The sequence below is a fragment of the Bactrocera latifrons genome, unplaced genomic scaffold, assembly GCF_001853355.1.
Source record: "Bactrocera latifrons isolate USDA-ARS-PBARC rearing strain unplaced genomic scaffold, ASM185335v1 scaffold_316, whole genome shotgun sequence".
Lineage (NCBI taxonomy): Eukaryota > Metazoa > Arthropoda > Insecta > Diptera > Tephritidae > Bactrocera > Bactrocera latifrons.
Genome location: NW_017536808.1, coordinates 282,365 through 303,110, shown reverse-complemented (window position 1 = coordinate 303,110; position 20,746 = coordinate 282,365). Strand labels below are relative to the sequence as shown.

General features: G+C 37.5%; 1 protein-coding gene across 3 annotated transcripts in view; it reads right to left on the bottom strand.

Moving 5' to 3' along the window:
• Positions 1–2,713: 2,713 nt before the first annotated feature.
• LOC108970937 overlaps positions 2,714–20,746 on the bottom strand; it is a 35,899-nt gene continuing 17,866 nt past the window's right edge. For all 3 annotated transcript variants that reach the window (XM_018936667.1, XM_018936669.1, XM_018936668.1), the window contains exons 2-3: positions 7,807–8,730; positions 2,714–2,930 (exon numbers count right to left, since the gene is read on the bottom strand). In XM_018936667.1, the coding sequence (XP_018792212.1) occupies positions 2,820–2,930; positions 7,807–8,601 (906 nt within the window). In that variant the 5' untranslated portion in view covers positions 8,602–8,730 and the 3' untranslated portion in view covers positions 2,714–2,819. The remainder of the gene's footprint in view (positions 2,931–7,806; positions 8,731–20,746) is intronic.

Genomic DNA, 20,746 nt, shown 5'->3' with positions numbered 1-20,746 from the left:
GAATTGCCAGCACAATGTGAAATTAGACCTCACAAACCATTACTAGCTGCTGAGGAGCGATTGAGCAACCAGGACGTATGATGAACAGAGACTAAGTGAAAATTGACGAGGGGCGGGTATGATGAAATTATTGTTAAGTCGTTAAGGTGCCACAAGCGAATGCAACAACTTMGTTGGACTAACACACACRCACACACCTAAATTAGTTTGTTTGTGCAGCAACCTGAATACAGCAGTATAAGGTGTCCGGCAGTTTCACACTCTAATTTCCTACAACAATTCATTTTGATTTACAACAAAAACATATTTCTACACATATGATTACGTATACACAGAAATATGTATATATTTTTTGATATTTTCAGCACAATCAGCACAAGCACAATTACAGAGCTCGGCAAAAAGCAAGAAAAGCTTCAAAAGTTGCACGATGCGGACAGACGGACAGCCAGGTATGGCAAAAAGTCGCCATTAAAGGGAGCGCTGACAATGTGCGACAGAGTCAAATTTCAATGCTGGGGCGCTCGTTTTTGTCCATGCCAAGCGATTCATATGCCACAACAACAACAGAAATACCTCAAAGCACATTCATTTAAGGCAGTAAGGCACGAGTGTTTAGAAACAGTGGCGAATTGGCTGGGTGGACCACTTTATGCCATTTCAAGTCGCCAACAACCATTTTCAAGTCAACAATTACAAAAATCTAAGTTTCAATGAGTGCGAGTCTCGAGCACAAAGAGAAATATGCGTGCGTGCCACAACTCTACACAACATTTTTTAATTGCTGTTTGAAAGCCAGAGAATTCCATAGAAGTGCGGCTTTTTACTGTCAGCTTGGAAAATTAACTGTTTTCAGGCTATCATAGCGATTTTTTTTATAACTTTGCTAGCGTCTTTGTTACCAAAAAGAAAACCTCACAAAAACCTGCTGAACAAAGCTGTGCAGCTATTGAATGCGTGTTGGGCCAGTTTTTGTTGACAATAATTGCTACTCGGGCCATTAAATTGATTAACCCTGGAAAGGTAAACAAAAGCGCATGCCATTTAATTGTTTTTTTTTTTTTTTTTTTTTTAATTGCGAAAGTTGCCATTAAAGCCAGGCTTTTTCGGTCTATCGAGCCATATATCACATATGTATGTAAGTACATTTGTTTTCATATCACTATTTACTAGAAACTTTAACGAATTTTAGAGAAATAAGTCGAATTAATGAGAAATTTTAAACCAGCCAAGAAATCGGCGCATAATTCTCCAGACACTTACACATAAGCACGTTGGTTCACACAGTTTTTAATAACCAGAATAATTCATAAAGACTACAAATTATGGTCTATCTGTTGTCTGCACTCAGCCCGAAATCGCAAACGTATGCTCACGGCGGCAAATAACAATCAGAATTCGTACGCATGCGCACTGACCGCGAAATTTACTGCGATTTTAGCTCTAATTTTGTTTATGTTTTAAAGTGAAACCCAAATAAAAAGTAAACAAAAACAAGTAAGGAACAGCTAAGTTCGGGTGTCACCGAACATTTTATACTCTCGCATGATGAAGTGATAATCGAGATTTCAGGCGTGGTTGTGAACCGATTTCAGCCATATTTGGTACATGTCATCACGGTGTTAAGAAAATATTATATACCGAATTTCATTGAAATCGGTCGAGTACTTCCTGAGATATGATTTTTGGTCAATAAGTGGGCGACGCCACACCCATTTTAAATTTTTAGAAAAAGCCTGGATGCAGCTTGATTCTGACATTTCTTCAGTAAAATTTAGTGTTTCTGACGTTTTTTGTTAGTCGGTTAATGCACTTTTAGTGATTTTCAACATAACCTTTGTATGGGAGGTGAGCGTGGTTACTATCCGATTTCTTCCATTTTTAAACTGTATATAGAAATGCCTAAAAGAAACGACTCTATACAGTTTGGTTGACATAGCTATAGTAGATTTTGAGATATGTACAAAAAAGTTTGTAGGGGGCGGGGCCACGCCCACTTTTCCAAAAAAAATTACGTCCAAATATGCTCCTCCGTAATGCGATCCTTTGTGAAAAATTTCATTTAATATCTTTATTTATGGCTTAGTTATGACACTTTAGAAGTTTTCGGTTTCCGCCATTTTGTSGGCGTGGCAGTGGGCCGATTTTGCCCATATTCGAACTTAACCGYTTTATGGAGCCAAGAAATACGTGTAYCAGGTTTCATCATGATATCTCAATTTTTACTTAAGTTACAGCTTGCACGGACGGACGGACAGACAGACATCCGGATTTCAACTCTACTAGTCACCCTGATCACTTTGGTATATATAACCCTATATATGACTCTTTTAGTTTTAGGACTTACAATCAACCGTTATGTGAACAAAACTATAATACTCTCTTTAGCAACTTTGTTGCGAGAGTATAAAAATATTYTTAAATGGCTKAAAAGCCCACTTTCACGTTKCCAAACATTACCTAATAAAATGTGTTCTGTTAAGTATTGGCGAAAAGATATTATTTTTTTAGAAAACGGTGGCAACTTTARTASAGAATTTCCTTGAAGGTGGTTATTATTAAACATAATTAAGCAAAAAAAATTCCAAATTTTTGTTGTCGAATTATTTTTTATTTTCGTAACATTACTGTTTTAGTTAAGACGACAGTGTTAATGAATAATATTTCCTTTTTCAAACCATAATTTTTTTATTTTTTTATTAAATTGTAGAACACCTCTAGAATACTGTTGGGGAAATGTTCACTGAAATTTTAATTTTTTTGTAAAAATGTCTGCCAAAAATCCAATTTTATGTTCTTTTCCTTCGCCCAGTTATAAGTTAAGGCCTTAAACAAAACGCGTTTTTTTCATTTAAGATGATCCTGTAAAGAGTTATCGTACTAAGGTGGGCGCATCTGCTTTCCGAGGGGTCAACGGAAATGTTGTCTTTCTAAAAAAAAAATAGTTCATTTTTTATAAGAGAAAAATATTTTTGAAAAAAAATTTTAAAAATGCTGCTTTTTACCCCAGAAAACCCATGTARCCTTTAAGCAACAATTTTCATCACAACTAAAATCAAACTTTAGTTTGTTTAAATTGGCAGCAAATGTCAATTATTCTCTCGAAGAACAACAAACTTAACATCGTGTTTACACACACGCACACTCATTGTCTAATTTAAATTTTAGTTGCAGTCATAACGGCAGGTGAAAACTTTTTATTACTCCCTCTACATACAACATTCATGCATTTTATCAAACACTCACCACTTATCGTTGTAACCAAGGCAAACACCCGCAATCTCGGCGATTACGAAAAGCATAAAGCCGATGAAGTAACATCCAACTTAATCGTAATCTCGGCAAAAAACGAAAATTGAMTTGAATTCGATTTGAAAGAGTGGGGGGAGTAAGCCAAGAAGTAACAATWGTGAAAAGGCAGATGARCTCGGCAATGATTTGGCTAATTCAAGCGAACAACAGCGAAGCATCCGCAAATTACTCATCAAAATTACACCATTGTAGTTGTGTGCATGWGTCTGTAACTGCAAAAACAGCTTGCTTTTAATTTCTCACTGAACATTTATCGCTTCTTCTATATGTGCGCGTGTATGTGTATTCATGAGGATTGATAATTACCAGCTCAGTAAGAGGGCGATACTTAAATCGATTGGGTTTATTAAAAGCGATTTGAGTAAAATGCRCAGTTTGAGGAGCTGCCGTTGAAAAGCGAAACCCACACACACACTCATGTATAGRCGAACATTTCATTAACCATTTGTTGTTTGTTTAACTGGCTTTTGCAATTTCGCTACGTCAACGCCGGACCCAGCGCCACTTGCCTAATGTAATAAGCAACAACAGCAACAGCAACAAACGAATAGCTGCTGTGCGCTCAAGTGTTGCCTTGAAACTCGGCGACGGAGCGGGAAGCAAGCGTCGACCACATTCAATGTGTTGGATTACTTTTACTTTGCTTCGCACAGCGAAGTCTTTTGTTTATCTTAACAGTTCGCAAATATATTTAAATAATTATTTACAAATTTATATGGGTTAATTAGCAAAATCGTATGTAAATAGATCGGTCGGCTCATTTTGATTTCTTTTGACTGTTAAAATTTGGTAATTTGCCGCATTACGTTGTGAAAAAACGCACGATTTTGTGTGCACCAATTTCGTTTTATATTGTTTGGAATGTTTCTATTGAATTAGTTTTTTTGTGATTTCATGTATGATATTACATTAACACTTATTAGTGGATTCAAAAGAAATAGTTTAACATATTTTTATCAATTGTTACGCTTCTTTAATTTTTCTTATTCAAAAGTTGTTATGAAATTCTTGAATACCATTAAATCATTATTTTTTACTTTTGATACCTTAATTGGCTTATAAGCATGTGTCTGCTGTTATTAYTTTTCATTTGTAGTTTATTTGCACTTTTCATCCCCGCCTTCCACTTCTGCTGCCATTTACAACACGCCACTTAACACAAAAGACTTAAGCAACGAACTCGTGAACTATATTAGGTACAAATTGAGATATAAGACGTTTTAAGAACAGCTATGCTTTTCACACAGCAAAATACTACGAACAATTTTTATAAGCATAAACAGTAAATAATAATAAGGCATTTAAACTTTGAAATAATCGAAAGATTTCTTGACCACAAGGCTGCTAAAGGGTGCCTATAACTGTGCCAACAACTGCGCCTGAAAGTATGCAACGCTTTTGTTGAAAATTAATTTTTCATTAAGTAAAATAATACACAGTAATTTATGGCCAACTTTTAGGCTGCGGCAGCGCAAAATCAAACGCTGTACCATTAAATGGGTTTAAAAGAATTCAATAGTGTACGTTTCTTCATATTTTTGCTTGCTCTTTAAAATAGTGCATTGATTATGAATACATATGCAAAGTAAAAGTATTTAAAYTGAACAAAACGTTGTATAATTTATGGTCGGTATTTCTAACTTTAGGTTGGCAACGCGCGCACTTACAAAACTTTAATGAAGTGATGATTCAAACTTTCCTATTTTTTTCTTATGTTGTTTACAAAAGTATCATATGTCAAAACACTGAAGTGCAAAAATATCAGCGGAACTCGCTGGTCAAAAATATTCTTAAGACCTTGAATAATTTTGGAAAATTATCATTTGTCCACACGTTGACACTTCTTGCAAATCCACCAATTATATGTTTGCAAGTGCTTCCAAAAACTGGCACATATATTTAGAGTGAATATTTGAAAAAGCTCGTGTAAACAATAAAAACAGTTACGTAATAATGAAGACGAATGCCAAAAATAAACCCGTTATAATTAAGTTCCTCCGTCAAGCGTCCAGATGCAAATTTAACACTCAATTGGAGTTAATTAAAAACGATTGCGATTAATTCAACGCTGACAAACGGTAAGCGAAGAGCACACACATTCAAACGCACAAAGTCATGTATGCAAGTGCATAGTGCGCATACAAAAATAATGCAGTCGAAGTGACTTGAGGCCTGATAAAGCGTGAGAAAATTACATACAAATATACTTACATACACAAATACACTCATACACTCATACACATTTCACTGGCGTAAATGCGGACGTGCTCAACAAGTGGATAGCTTCGGTTTGTGCATTCGTGACTGCTGCAGAGTATTAATTTCTATGTATGTATGTACGCATGTGTACAACGCAATTGCAATTGACTAATTAGCTGTGGCACTCAAAACCAAAACATTTCAATTAACAACGGCGAAGAATACCGAATCAATTGGTTGTCAACACACACACATAACTTAATGGTGCATTAGTGAGCAGATGCTGATATGCGATGGGCCCATTGCGTAGGAGACGGCAAATGAGATGCAGCCAAAGAAAAATTGGGAGCTAATTGAGAGTATGGTTGTGTGAATTTCCATCCCGAGAAGATGGCCAAGCTGCTGAACTGTTATTACTTGATTGCTTCTAAGAGCTTGATGCGGTGGCGTAACTGACTTAGGCCACCAAAGAAGCTAGTAGCCAAGCTCGCTCGTTTATACGAAGCAATAATTGCTTCATTATTTGAAAAATGAACCTGGCGGCGGGTRGTCGATAGCAGTCAAGTGCAGCGTTTGTGCCCCCACCAKTGGCTTGCGCTTACATAAGAGCTTTCAAAGCCGATAWTTTCTCACCGAGCCATTGCGTATAGGTATGTATGGGTGTGTGTAGGGCGGTTGCGTGWATAAATGCGCGCACGAGCGCAACGCCRCATGAGATACGTCGAAAGCCGCAAGCGCACGCAATTGATAGCCCCCGCACACACTCTTATGTATTGATATGMACCACAAATAAACATTTAAAGTGYGCAATAWAAGATTTTTTGGTTGTAAAGYAMACAATGTGAGCACGCAAATTGTTGGAATTRTGGAACCGTTTGGCCGAAATGCGATACCAGCGATGTACGAGCGCTGTAGCTCCGGCTGTGCCTTTGCTAGGTGATGCGGTGGGCTCGGKGCGACAGTAGGCAATGTTGTTTGCGGTGATGGCTTCAAATGCAGTAAACATTTATACAATAAATCTCAAATTGTACGGAAATGTGTGATTTACTTTTTCTTTATTTGCATTCATTTGCATCGTTATCGCCATTATGCGCCGTTTCCTTCTCTCGTTCGGCATCAACACCTTTTGTTTATTTTTATGGTTTGATATTCGATTTTTAATTGCACAATTTTTGTTTTGCCTCCCGCCATTCGCCTTTGTCATAGGAAACTGCTAAGGTGTTCAGTTGTGAAATGTTTTTTTTTTTTTTCCTCCTTTTGTTCAAGTTTATGGCATTTGGTGACCATTATTTCCGCCATTATCATCTCTATTGAGGTAGTGGTTTTCATCACATTTTACTCAAAGATTATGCAAAAGTGTTATAATGAAAATTTCAATTTGTCAAAATGCTATTTCAAATTTGTTGAACGGTGATGAGACCGTTAAAAGAATGATATAATGTTTTGTAAAAATTCATTAGTGACAMATCGACAAATTGCTTAAAGGCTTTAAATTTTCATGMCAAACGCAATAGTCTCAGAGCTATGACTAAATACAACACACTTACAGGCTTTGTCCGGAAGTCCGGATTCCCAGCGACTGGATTCGGTACCTGGCGTGCCTAGCTAACGAACGAGAGGCTAGTCAGTTTTCTTCAAGCACCTGGAGAGTCATGCAAGCCGAAAATGCAACGTTCGTTAGAGCAGAGTAACGCGATTAAATTCTGTGTCAAACTCAGTAAAGATGCGACAGAGATATATGATCAACGTCAAGTTTTACTTGGAAGTCCTTAAGAGGCTCAAACTAAGAGTCAATCGGGTCCGGCAAGACGTCGCAGTCGATTGGCTGACGCCGCGGCTCACACCGACTTTCTTGTGAACAGCTATATAACCAAGGCTACCATCTCAACGCTTCTGCAGCCGCCCTACGGCACAGATGTAGCGCACCCGGGCGATGAAAGTCAAGCATTTTGAGACGACAGAGGGAATCCAAACAGCATGCACCTCGGTTCTCAAGGCTATTCCGGAGAATGCCTTCCGTGACKACTTCAATGCTAGAAAATCGCGCTGCCAACGCTGCATCGGCGCAGAAGGAGTCTATTTTAAAAGTTCTTAARTAATTGTAACGATTGGTTCGATAAATTTTTGAAATCGACTCAGTGCTATTATTTTCCGGACAAACGCTGTTCATGATCCCACTGGAAGTTAATATTCTTCTCATGGCAAACTAACGAAAGCCAAGATGAAACCTTCAAACGTTCGCTCGATTCTCTTTCAATTAATGCTTCCATAAATAGAAAATACATTTTCACTCACCTGTTGATTGGTTTCGTCGTCCATCACCGGCAGCAGCTTCACCGTGCTGCCGTTGGTCATGTTAAAACTGCCGCTGCTGGAGAGCTGCTTCATGTGCGGCGTCGACGCCACAACTGTGTTGTTGTAGTGGAAGTCGCGGCTGCTGGCCGCCTCATGGCTGTGATAATCGGAAATAATATCGTTTAGTGTGTTGTTGCTACCGCTGATGGTAGTGCCACCACTAGTGCTCATGCGCCCCGAAGCGGCTGTGGTGCGTCCACTAATTGTGCCGTTACCGATGTGTACACCTGTGCCAGCGCCCCCGCCAGCGCGGCTTCTTATTGTGTCGCCGCCGTTGCCAATCGTAGCWGTGATTGTGGATACTGTGGATATGTAGCTRCGCGTTGTTTGCGGCGAWGGCGTGATAGTCACCGCGCCGCTGCCACCGCCCTCCAGATGCACCGCGTCTTCGCCACCTCTACGCATATTCACCCAAGACAAACGATTGTGTTGYCTGCGCTCCATTGTTGCCGGATTGCTATCTGTCTGCGCGCCGCCCACACCACCGCCGCCCGTTGCAGCGATGTGTCTGTGGGTGGTGTCTGCGCCGATCACATAGATGCTCGTCGCATTGGAGTCGGTGCGCATGCGCATGCGTTCGGGCGGTGGTGGTGTTGGCGGCACTACTGTGTTSCCGCTCAGCTGTCTACGGGTGGTGCTCATTGTCATCGGCATTGCTTGTTGACGTTGTTGCAGCTTCAAATGCTCATCGAGTGCTTCGTCGCTGGAGCGGCCGCGATATGACGTCGAATTCATGCTGCTTAGGCAGACCGCACGCCTATTATTTTTCACTTATGGCAAGCGCCTGAGTGGAAAACTGTCAAAATGTTGGTAACACTCGGCAACTGTCTACAGAATGACTTCTTTTGTCTCAATCCAAAACAACTGAAAAGAAAAAAGACGAAGGAGACGACAGTCAGTATGCGAATAATAAGAGAAAATGGGCAAAAATAAAGAAGTGATTCATTGACTTTTCAAGGAAGCATGTGTTTCTGCTAACTCATTTTTTTTTTTTTCAAATTAGACTTAAATTCGAAACATTCGTACATCAAACCAGTTTGCGTTCTTCCACAACTCTTTTGAATGATTATTTCAATGAATTTCGCACAATTCACACATATGTATGAATGGGTGTTTATGTATGTCTTATGCTCACATACCAACTCAGATGCTCATCGCGGCGAGTTCAAGACAGCAAGCTTATTTGATTTGCTGATAATCTCCGGGTGCTATCGCTTAGCTCACTGCTGCGATGCTGATAATTAATCACAAGTGGTCTCCTGAACGCAAACACACACACACAAGTAACAAAATGAGTCAGACTCTTTGTTATCGACGCAATGCATATACGTAGATCACTTCAATCTTCAGCCACAACAGCTGCTTATCTGCTTCCGCCGGCACTGGAATGCCGTATGCCAACAACAACGACGACGGTGACAGTACTTTCTGAAAGCAAACTATTTCTGAGTGCCCCATCACTTTTACTATCACTTTATTATCGCTGTTTATCTTTTGATATGACCGCATGCGTTGTGCTAGCACACGGACAGACGGCTCAGAAGAATGTAAATATGTATACGTGTATACATAAGTGTATCATTGTTTGCATTGTGCCCACTTGTTTCACATGCAAATRCAGGGGAGAGTTATCTGGGGAAATTGTCTTGAGCGATTATTGACTTGTGTCGCCGGTGAAAGAAGCCAATGGAGACGAAGCTGTTGGCAAGCATTCAGAAGCGCTTACAAATTGAATAATTATTATATAAATGCAGTTTATTGCGTGTGTTAAGTGAAATGTTTTCTTGTGTGCAGAAAAAGAGTCAAGCTTTTACTTTCTCCTAAGACTTTCAATACCTAGGGGAAACAATCATTTCAGACCAAAATATTTTCAGCGATATCCTACACAAATTTTAAAAATGCATTGTTGAGATAATATTTACTCATCTTTAAAAGAAGCATCCACAATGGATCAATCGTTTACAAATATTCAATTTAAAAAACTAAACAAAAAAATCAATATTAATATTACATTAGAAAATATCTGCCGTCATTGATCTGCATTAAGAATGGATTTAAAGATTTATGTTTATTTTTAAATGCGTAGATGGAAATCCTGAATTAAGCTAAGCTTTAATAACGCGTACTAAAAGTCACAAACAGCGATTGTTTTTTCTTAACCAAACTCAAATATGCGATCTGAAAAAAGATGCAATTGTTTTTAAAAGAAGTTGAAAATTTTGCTTTAACTCCGTTCGATATCCACTTGCAGTTACATTTTCGAATTTTTCTTCAAATTTACATGATTTTCGATATTGAGAGAGTAAAGTTTTAGTCTATGATGAGACTCATTTCTGACTCAATGTGTATGTAAACAAGCCAAATTTTCGGGTTTGGCACGAAGAGCAACCTGAAGAGATTCGARAGCTGCCATTTCTTCCAGAAAAAATAACGGTTTGGTGTGGCTTGTAAGCCGGTGGAATCCGGTCTATATTTCTTCAAAAATGATGCCGATGAGAACGTAACCGTCAATGGCGACCGTTATCGCGCCGTGATAACCGACTATTTGATGTTTGAAATCRAAGCTTGTGATCTCAGCGACATTTGGTTTCAACAAGACGGCAACACTTACCACACACCGCATCAATCAATGGGAGAGAGAAATTGAGAGAACACTTCGGTGAGCAGATAATTTCATGGGCCKSTCGAKCGACCACCAAGATMGTGTGATATCACAACGTTGAACTTTTTTCTGTGGGAATATGTAAAGTGTAAAATCTCTGCGGTCAACTCCGCATCGATTCAGTCCTTGGAGTCGAAATGCTTAAACGAGTCAGCCAAAATTAAACTCAACGGATTGACCATCTGAGACATAGCCGCGGACAAGATTTKAAAGAGATACTCTTCAAAAAATAAATGTCACAAAATGTTCTTTCGAGWGTTAATAAACATTCCCCATTAAATTTTAATTTTCTATGTTTATTCTCTAAAAAGTGAGGCACTTCGAAATGGATCACCCTTTATTAGCAGTTGAATAAAGCTGAATGTCACTATTTATCGGCGAATAGACTTCGCTCAAAAAYATTCGAAAGGTAATGATGGATCTGGAAAATGGCCTCAAGTATTTCTTGTGTAAAACTCACATCAAAGAATCGTTAATAGATTGTGGATTAGAAAGGGTAATGTTTTTCTATATAGAAACTGGTAAAAAAAATATTGCTCCACAAAGCTTAGACATATTATTTGGGATGTTAACGGAATTAATATTTAATAGAGATTGGTTATAGGCGATTTCTTCTGGGTAGTGCTTCGTAGTACAAAATGAAAAGCTAGTAGACAATACTTACACGAAAAAAGCTTCAACTAAAGTACAAAACAACTAAATACAAATATAGCGGCTACTCTGAAATAACGGTAGTTATGAATATAAACAAAAGCACCTGTGAGTGGAGTCAACCCCATTTCCATCAAAACTGTAAAAGCTGGAAACTTATCAGCAGCGTGTTTACGACAACTTGGCAACTGAGTCAGAAGGTAATAATTTTTATATAACGTAATATGAGCATATATATACATACATATGTGCTATATGCATGTGCATTTATAAAAATAGAAGCTTGCTGTTCTAAACCGAATAGCAAAACTAAACATACAGTTAACTGCTTTTAGCAGCAAATTGCAAAATAAAATGGAATTACTGTGAATTGTGACTAATTGACGTCGCTAATGTGCTTGTACTTAGGTATGTACCTCTATTTATAACTAAAATGCACTTACTTTGCACATAGGTTCATATTTATATACAWACACACGAAAACTGTATTTACATAAGTATGTACATATTTGTGCGAGTGCGAATTTTTGCACAGCCACGATTCTTATCATCTAACACATCCGCACTGTGCATATGGCATCTGTATGTATGTTTGTATGTGTATTTGTGTGCGCGCTTAGAAAAATTGTGAGTAGAAATTTGCAATAATCAGCCCCAAGGCTCTCTGTGTCTACTTGAGCATCAATTGTACAATGTTGTGTAATTATTTATCGCCAATTACTGTACCTGAACAACAACAACAAACTTGCATGACGCGCGAGCACAGCAAACAGATATCGACAAATATTTGCCAGCTCTGTGATAATATTATTTCTTCTGCGCTTCAGCGACATTGACTGATGGCGGTCACGGCATTCAATGGAAAATGCTAATGAGCCAGACACTTGCACTGATATTGCACCACAAACGCCATCACGCGTATACATCCATATTAATAAAGCAAACCAATCAACAATCATATCAATTGGGCTKAAATATTTGCTCTAGTTGAAACAACAAATTCTTGTGTGACACCAAAATTCCCAAAATAAAAACAAATTAGGTCTTCAATTTAACGCAATCGCCACTTGCTTGCGAAAAGGTAGACAAATAAAGTTGTAACAATTGTTTCGACGAGTATGTGTGTTAATCCTCTATATGGTCCCTGATTAGAGGGAATTACCGGCACCTTGATGGCGTCACTAATTTATTGATGTGGTCGAAAACGGTAATGAAATTGGATAGGATACTTAATGTTCTTCTACTTCTTGGGGTTCTGTTCTCATTGGTATTATTTCGAATTTTAAAACAAGTCAGACAATCGCTATTGTCTCTGCCTTTTAGTCTGGCCTCAACACATAAACTTTAAGTTTAATGTGAAATGTTTATTATCATTCAAARRAACATTCTTTGGCATTTGTTTTTTGAAGATTATATCTTTCAAATGCCGCGGCTACGTCTCAGATGGTGCATGGATGTTGAGTCCACTATTCGATGGCTCGTTTGAGCATTTCGACTGTTAATTGGCGAATGACACGGGTGATGTTTTGCTCTGAGATCTCAATTGAAGCGGAATGGTCTTCATAGGCTTTAGACTCTACRTATACCCACAGAAAAAAGTCTAACGTCAAGCATAAAACGTGAAATTATCTGCTCRCCGAAGTTTTCTCCCATTAAAATCATTAATGGATGCGATGTGTGTTAAAAGGCGCGATCTTGTTGAAACCAAATATCGCCGAGATCAAGAGCTTCAATGTCACGCATCAAACAATAGGTTATCATGGCGCAATAACGATAGCCATTGACGGTTACGTCCTCACCAGCAACATATTTGAAGAAATATGGACTGAAGATTCCACGGGCCCACAAATCACACTAAACCKTTTTTTTTTACTGGATAAAATGGCAGCTCTTGATTCTCGTCAGGGTGCTCTTCGTTCCAAATGCGGTAATTTTGCTCTTTTACTCGTATATACCTATCGAACTATAAACGGGCCTCATCACTGAATGAAATTTGCCTCGAAAACGTCGGGTGTTTTTAAATCTTTTCAAGAGCCCATTGAGCGATGCCATGTTGCTTGGGAAAGTGGAGTTACTTGAAAAATTACCCCTAATTGGATCACCCATTATAAATGTATACGCGTAAAGCTAACCAGTAATGACCAAAGAAACAGAAAATAACGGCAGTAATTTTTTGACGAAAGGTTGATGCACTTCTCTCAGTCTTATTAAACAGTAGTATTTAATGAGTTAAGCCTTTTTTGAATAAGAATTGAAGAATGATAATAATGAAGACATGCATACTAAGTATGCAAAGTGTATGTATTAGATTGCCCCGTCAAAAGTAAGAAACTTTACCGTCATTCATTACGCCAGTCAACCAAGTGTAACCTAATTAAATTTAAAAAGCAATAATGAAACAAAAGAACAAAGTTTTGAACGAAAATTACTAAGCGTTAACAGGTAGACGCGCTCGACTACGAGCAAAAAGTGCGAGCAACAACTGGAACATAAAAGTTCTTTTCTACATACATACATACAGTGTACTGTAACACTTGCACCACGTGATAGCCAGCTGCACAGCTACTTACTAYAGCCAACTATAAATAGGTTAAAAACGTCCAGTTTCGCGGCGCTGGCGGCTCCCTTACGAATGAAGACTTGAATACAACCCTGTCCGCTGATTGTCTCTGCTCATCTCTACTTGGGAAACCGCAAATAATAGGCATCTCGTATTACTTATCTACCCAATATATTATACTATTAACTTATATAAATTGTAAGCGGCGTCGAGTTGTTTGTAAACATCGGACTCTGTCGGTTCGGTGCGACTTGCGCCCTGCGCACTCAAATTGAACGAATTGTTTTGATAAAAAGTTCTACTAGACAATCGCACAACAAGTGTTCTGCCATAMATAGTAYGTGCCACACAATGCGCCGAACGCAGTCGTGTGTAACCGAAATCGCCGTGTGACTGCCAGGGCCAGTGTCAAGTTGAAAATGCGATACTTATATTTGAAGTGAAAACAAGCGACCGAATGAAAATTGGCAAAAAGAAAATCGTGTGCTTTACTCAAGAAAATAGAAGAGTAAATAAATACATTTGCATGCCATTTTAGTCTATGTTTAAGCTCCCTTATTCACATTAAATATACAAGAATATGCATAGTTGTCCAGACGAACTCACAACAGTAAAAACAAAGTAAATGGATGCCCCTTCAAAGTACTTTAATCACGCGATATTCCTTCTATAAAGTAAATATGTTATTACACCATTAAGTTTACTATACATATAGTATATAGATCCTATTCATCATGGAATCAAATTGAAGGAATTGACAACGCTGTAGTAAGAGGTGTATTGAAGCTGATGACACCGAAGCAGGCAGTGTTGATAAAAGTTTTGGATATCTAGCAGTTGTACTACTGTCACTTGCTTTTTGTGTATCTAACAAATAAACAGTATACGACGAACAACTTATACATACATACATATATACATACCTATCTGAAAACAACCACATGTTCTTAGTTCAGACATTGAGTTCATTACACTTGAGCCTGGCTTTTAATGCCTCAGTAATCGCCTCTCATGTAGCAATACGACAAATTATCAGTGTGTTTCGTATTTAAATGGCAGAATTTTTGCCATTCCTAGAGTTCAACGAACAAAGTTTTAARGTTCAGTAAATCAACCTTTAATCTAGAAATACTTAAATTGCTGTTGCTCTACGATATRACGGCTTCAAATCAAAATTTGCACGTTTTGCTACCACAGTCAACCTTCAGCTACTCAACAACCTTTCTGTACACTTTATCTCACTCAACATTTCTGTCTAACAATACAATAATTCTTAGTAATCGTACTYCACACATTATAAACCAGAACTAGCGATTCCCTATGAGTATGTAAAGTATGGGAGCAATATTTCACCAATGTTTGCTAAAGTGACGTCACGAAAACAAGAAACGCCGCGAATTCTCGACGGCTGGATAGCTGAAATATTTAAATATATAATCATGTATTTAGCTTATATATACATATGTAATTAAATGCAAGTATTCTAGAAAACAAATTACCCGTTATGACTCCGTAAATAACAAGTTTTGTGTTTACGATTGCTTAAAGGTTAGCATGCGATATTTGAACTTCGCATTTTTTGTTTTTGTTTTCGTCGACATACATACAGACAAACTAATGGTGCTTTTACTTTYAAGTGATTACGCAATGCAGGGTAGAGCATATGCAAATACATATGAACAAATACTTATGTGTAYTGAGGCTCTTCACGCTTCATGAAAAKTATTCGCCAATAACGGTGTTACCGTTACACCAAAACTAAAGCTAAGTCTAGTAATCAGCGAGCGACTAACCAATGCGAAGGGTGTGAAGTTGAGCGACCTTTATGAGTACAATAAAATAAGCAACAGTTGGGTTTGCGACGCCACCAATTGCAACAACTTTTCGGTAGGCACCTTAATGGGCACACATACCTACAGATACGYATGCATGTATGTATGTAAATATTACCGATGTACATACAAGCATAGGACGCTGGATGGTAATTGTTTGACTGTGAATAATAAATCGCCAGATGAAATAGAAATAGAAATAGGAAAACAAATGAAATATATAAATAGTAAATTGACGAAATTGAAACTGGGTTAGTAACACGCTAAATACAAAGCTTTTGTAATGCGTTGCTATTGTTCGTGTTACACATTCATACATGTCGATATGTATGTATGTATGTGTGTATGTATTATATAGCAACGGCTCACTGAATTCCGTCTATTGATATGCGGCTTGTTGTTGTTTTCTTTTTTTTAAATATTAGTTAACTTAAATTGATTTATTTTGACAGAAATAAAATCGTCTTTTTATTGCGCTTATTTCGATTACGTTTACTTTACACTCATTTGCTGCGTTCGCTCCAAWTGAGGCTTTACCCAACCGCCTTTTAATTTGAAAATGTGTGAGCCTTTTGAATTAACAAAAGTGCTATTAATTTGCAGTATTTAAGCTCTTTAAAATAGCTCATTTATATGGTATGACACAATGTGATTGGTAGCATTGAAGATATAAGACTGCACCGAAACTATTGACAAAATACGAAAAAACTTTTTCGACTACCCAATCTTGTATAAGAATGGAAATTCATAAGAATTCACAATCTAAACTAAAAATTAAAAATATAKATTAAGAGTACAATTGAGAGTATATCCCACTTTTAAAACTGAGAGTACAAAAGAAAATCCGTGCGAAAGCTGAAATGCTCACCATTTTAATGCCGCAGAGGCGCAAATGTCAAAAAGTTAATTGTCTAAAAGCAAAGTAATTAAAAACGAATTTAATCAGTCAAACTTGTTACATCACAGCGCCGGCCTACTTGTTGGCTAATCATTTAAAAAGTTGGCGCTACTGCTCGTGCTCGTCGCAAATCCACTCACCTAACCAGCTCGTCGGTGGGACTTTCATGCACACATGTGCACTTARCGCTTACATACTGATCCTCTGTAACCCCAGGTAGACATACTTAATGTGTATTACTAGGCTGTTGGAGTTGGCTAAGCGGGTTTGGCGCGACGTGCCGGCTACGTTGCGAGTGTCGCATGTCAAACTGTGYTAATTAATTCGCTGCWATACACAATGCAACATTCCCACTAATTTTTATAAGCCCATCAAACATACMYATATGTACATATCTGTGTATATGCAAGTATKTGTTACGACTTRGCTTRGCACGCATSCGTAAGTAAGAAGCAGAAATTTTTCACTTTTCGTCCATTTTTATGCGAAAGCGTCACACAAGTAAACCAAAGACACCTGGAAAGTGTTGATAAGGTTATGTAAGGTTCAGATATAATTAACAGCTGCGCATAAGTCCAACTATAAAAGTAAAATTAATCGTGCAGAAAATGCACATAAAAATACATTTTCCYACGAGTAAATGAAAACCGTAACAATTTTAATGCTTCATAAATGTTTAGCACCAGCGTAACCGGTTGGGTGAAGAGATATTAATTTMAAAATTATTATTAAGTTATATTTTGCAAAATGAAAATAATAAATAAATTTTTGGTCAGTCTTCGAAAAACATATTAGACAAATATCACGCATAAATTCTAATCTCCGGAAGTTCTTTATAGGATAATTTATGAAATTTTACTTTTTTCTTCCTGACTGCATACTATATTTCAGATAAAGTTATCAAAAATGTGGAACTATTTATAAAATAAAAGCAGGAATTAAAAAAAAACAACCTTAAAACAAAGAAGGAAGGGCTAAATTCGGGTGCAATAGAATATTTTATACTCTTGCTGCTTGAAGCAATCAAAGCCAGGGAAATACCTTAAAAAAAATACCTCAAAAAAAAATTACAGCAATTCAAAAATGGGTGAAAATAATGAAGAAATTCGGTATACATATTTTGAAATTTTTGTATAAAAGAAGGAAGAATGCCACACAAGCCACCAATGAAATCTGTGCAATTTATGCAGGCGCTGCTAAATCAGTTCGTGTAATACAATTACCCTTGAAAAAGTCGATCAAATTATGGAATAGATTGACCAGAACCGTCACATAAGCAGCCATATATCGCTAAGGAACTTAACAAACATCTTCAAACGGTTTTGAACCATTTAAAAAAGCCTGGCTACAAATAGAATCTCGATGATTGTGGGCTTCGTCTTCCATCAAGACAACGCTAAACCACACACATCTTTGATGACTCGGCAAAAACCGGGAGAGCTTGGCTGGGAAGCTTTGATGCAACCACCATATAGCCCTGACCTTGCGTCATGGGACTGAGTTTGCTGCGGTCAGAACTCCCTTAATGGAATAAAGTTGGCTTCAAGAGTAGCCTGTGAAAWTTACTTGTSGCAGTTTTTTTTTGCCGARAAACCARAATAATAATTCACTGATGGAATAATGTCCCTAGCAGAAAAATGGCAAATAAAGGTGGACCAAAATGGTACACAATTGTTTCATTAAAGTTCATTACAAATATAAAAAAATAGGTTGAAGTTTGATTAGAAATTAAAATGCTGGTCTTTGATTTACACAAAAGTTTTAATAATTCATGTATTAAATGATAACAAATGATGACGAAAATAGGCTTTTTTCGGCCGTCAAAACCCATGTAAGCCGTTGATGTCAAAATATATTTGTATAAGGGTCCTCGAAAGTTATAACTGCATATTCTCATTGYCGTGCATTCCAGCGGATAAAGTGCTACACATTAGCAATGACATCTTTAAGTTTTAATTGCGCCAGTTCTTTAACGGCTTTAATCTACAAAACTCAGTGTTAATTACTCAAGTACACAAGTAGACTTTCATACATTCATACATAAGTATATCTATATTAATTGTAAAAATTCAAAAATGTACTTCAAATTACCTTGAGGAGTGAGCAAATAACCGACAGAAAACGTTAAAAATGTCACAGCTGAAACCAGCGTACATATGTACTCATGTATAGCTATACACACACACATGTGTATGCTTTATATACTTCCACACTAATTTACATATTGACAGATGTATGTATGCACATAGGTGTGTGCACACTGACCGCCGTAGATCAGAGTTGAGCTAATTTTATTGCGCTCATGAGCGACAATTTAATTTCCACGCATTTTTTGCCGACGCAAMCGACCAAAGCGCCAGACTGGTGGCGGTCTTCGACTACTGCTGCTGCTCCGCCACTGGGTCAAGATCGTTCATTGCATCAATAACCAGAAAATAGTGGCGAGTGCAAGAGCARCAGCAGCAACAACAACAAAACCACCACGTAGTGCATTGAAAAACAAATTTGAATTGTTAATTTYGATAACTCAATATAACTGGAGTGTCGGCTCGGCCTTTAGCGCAGCAAATTGCAACATTTGCCTGCACATATGGGAGTGTGTGAGTATGTGTGCGTGAAATTAGACGTAATGTTTTTCTTACTTTAAACGCTCSTTGGCGCAATGTAACTTTTGCTTTCATCAAAGCTAAGCAGACATATGTTGACGCAATTAGTTTTCATACTGTGCTTGCAACAAATGCAGCATCCTTGCAGCAAAATCAATGAAATCAAAAAATAATAGTAAACAGGTTATTTTTTTATTCGAATCAGTACACTTTTTGATGTTCAAATAAGGATTCGGAAGCCAATCTCTCTACTGAGGTCTTTGATATTGCAACTTTTGGAATAATTTTTAAAAAACCAAAAAAATGCCAACAGTTCAGTTACATCTGTATACAGATTTTTTCAGAGCTAATGAATGAAAAAGTCCGACATTCTTTACCACACCCACACAATTTTCGTATAAGAAATGAATAAATGAAATAAATTTTCCGAAGCCAGACAAAAGCCGCCTCAAATATTACTCAATGACTAGCAAATGGCGTTTAACTATGCGTACATACATATATCCGATTCATTTGCAACAGATTTAGGTTGTGAATTCCTAGAAAATTGTCTGAACGATAAGAAAATATTTCAAWTACCGCTCACCTTTCGAAGAACTGCACCTTAAATATACGAATGCTTAWCTGTTATGCCGGCAAAAATGTAAGAGCCAAACATGCATACATATTTACAACTGAGGTTCATGTCCTGAAATATATTGCTTTCATGTCACATAAATTGCGTTGATTGAACGAAGCGATTTTTGAGAACAATCGAACTGATAATTGACAATGACGCTGAAACATACCCTGCAGGGAAATTTTTAAGATGTTTTGAAGAGCTTATGAGAAACTAGACATAAACTATTTAATGAGTACATCACACGAATTGCAAAGTTCAACTTTTCATTTTAGCAAATCACTATCTGCTATGTACGTATGTAAAYACATATGTACMTACATAAGTAAGTTCTTACAAAATGTCTAAGTTCTGCTGGAGAAAWGATTGTCATTGCGGCAGCATTGTGTGTTTTATCAAACACGATTCATTTGTTGCTTGGCACCGATTTTCACTCAAAACACATTCATTACATTATTTCTTGTTTTCAATGTTTTTTTCTTACCCTAATAATTATATGATAAGTGCAAAAGCATCAACAATCTGCCCGTACATGTAAATACCTCTACGTGCCTAACTCTTTATGCTTGCAGAAATGCGTACCCAACAGGAAATGCGGATCACAAAGATATTTGCAAAATTAACGTAGATTGGTACGTGATACATTCGTATCCAGCCGAATCAAATCTGGCTCTCCTTTATTTAAGAATTAGAGTTTCAAACTCCAGTAGAACTTGGGTAAAAATACCATTGCTCTCAACAACAAMTAACCAAGGTTAGGTAACGTTAGGTTAGATGGCTGATCGAGAGAAAATAAGAATTACTGACCTCGGACTTACAGCTTGGCAAAACTCTTAGGAGCCAGAATAAATTTGCAAAGGCGCTTAATTTCAACACCTGCAAGTTTGTTGGGATGTCTGAAGGTATGCGCTTACAAGTGTTTAAGCCTTGACCTCCCAAACACCGGGCAGTCAATAAGGACGTGTTGAGTTGTTCCCACCTCACTTTCTTTCAAACAGTTTCAAACTAAGAGAAGGCTAGCCGTTCTACCCTCACTAGATTTCTTAAGATCA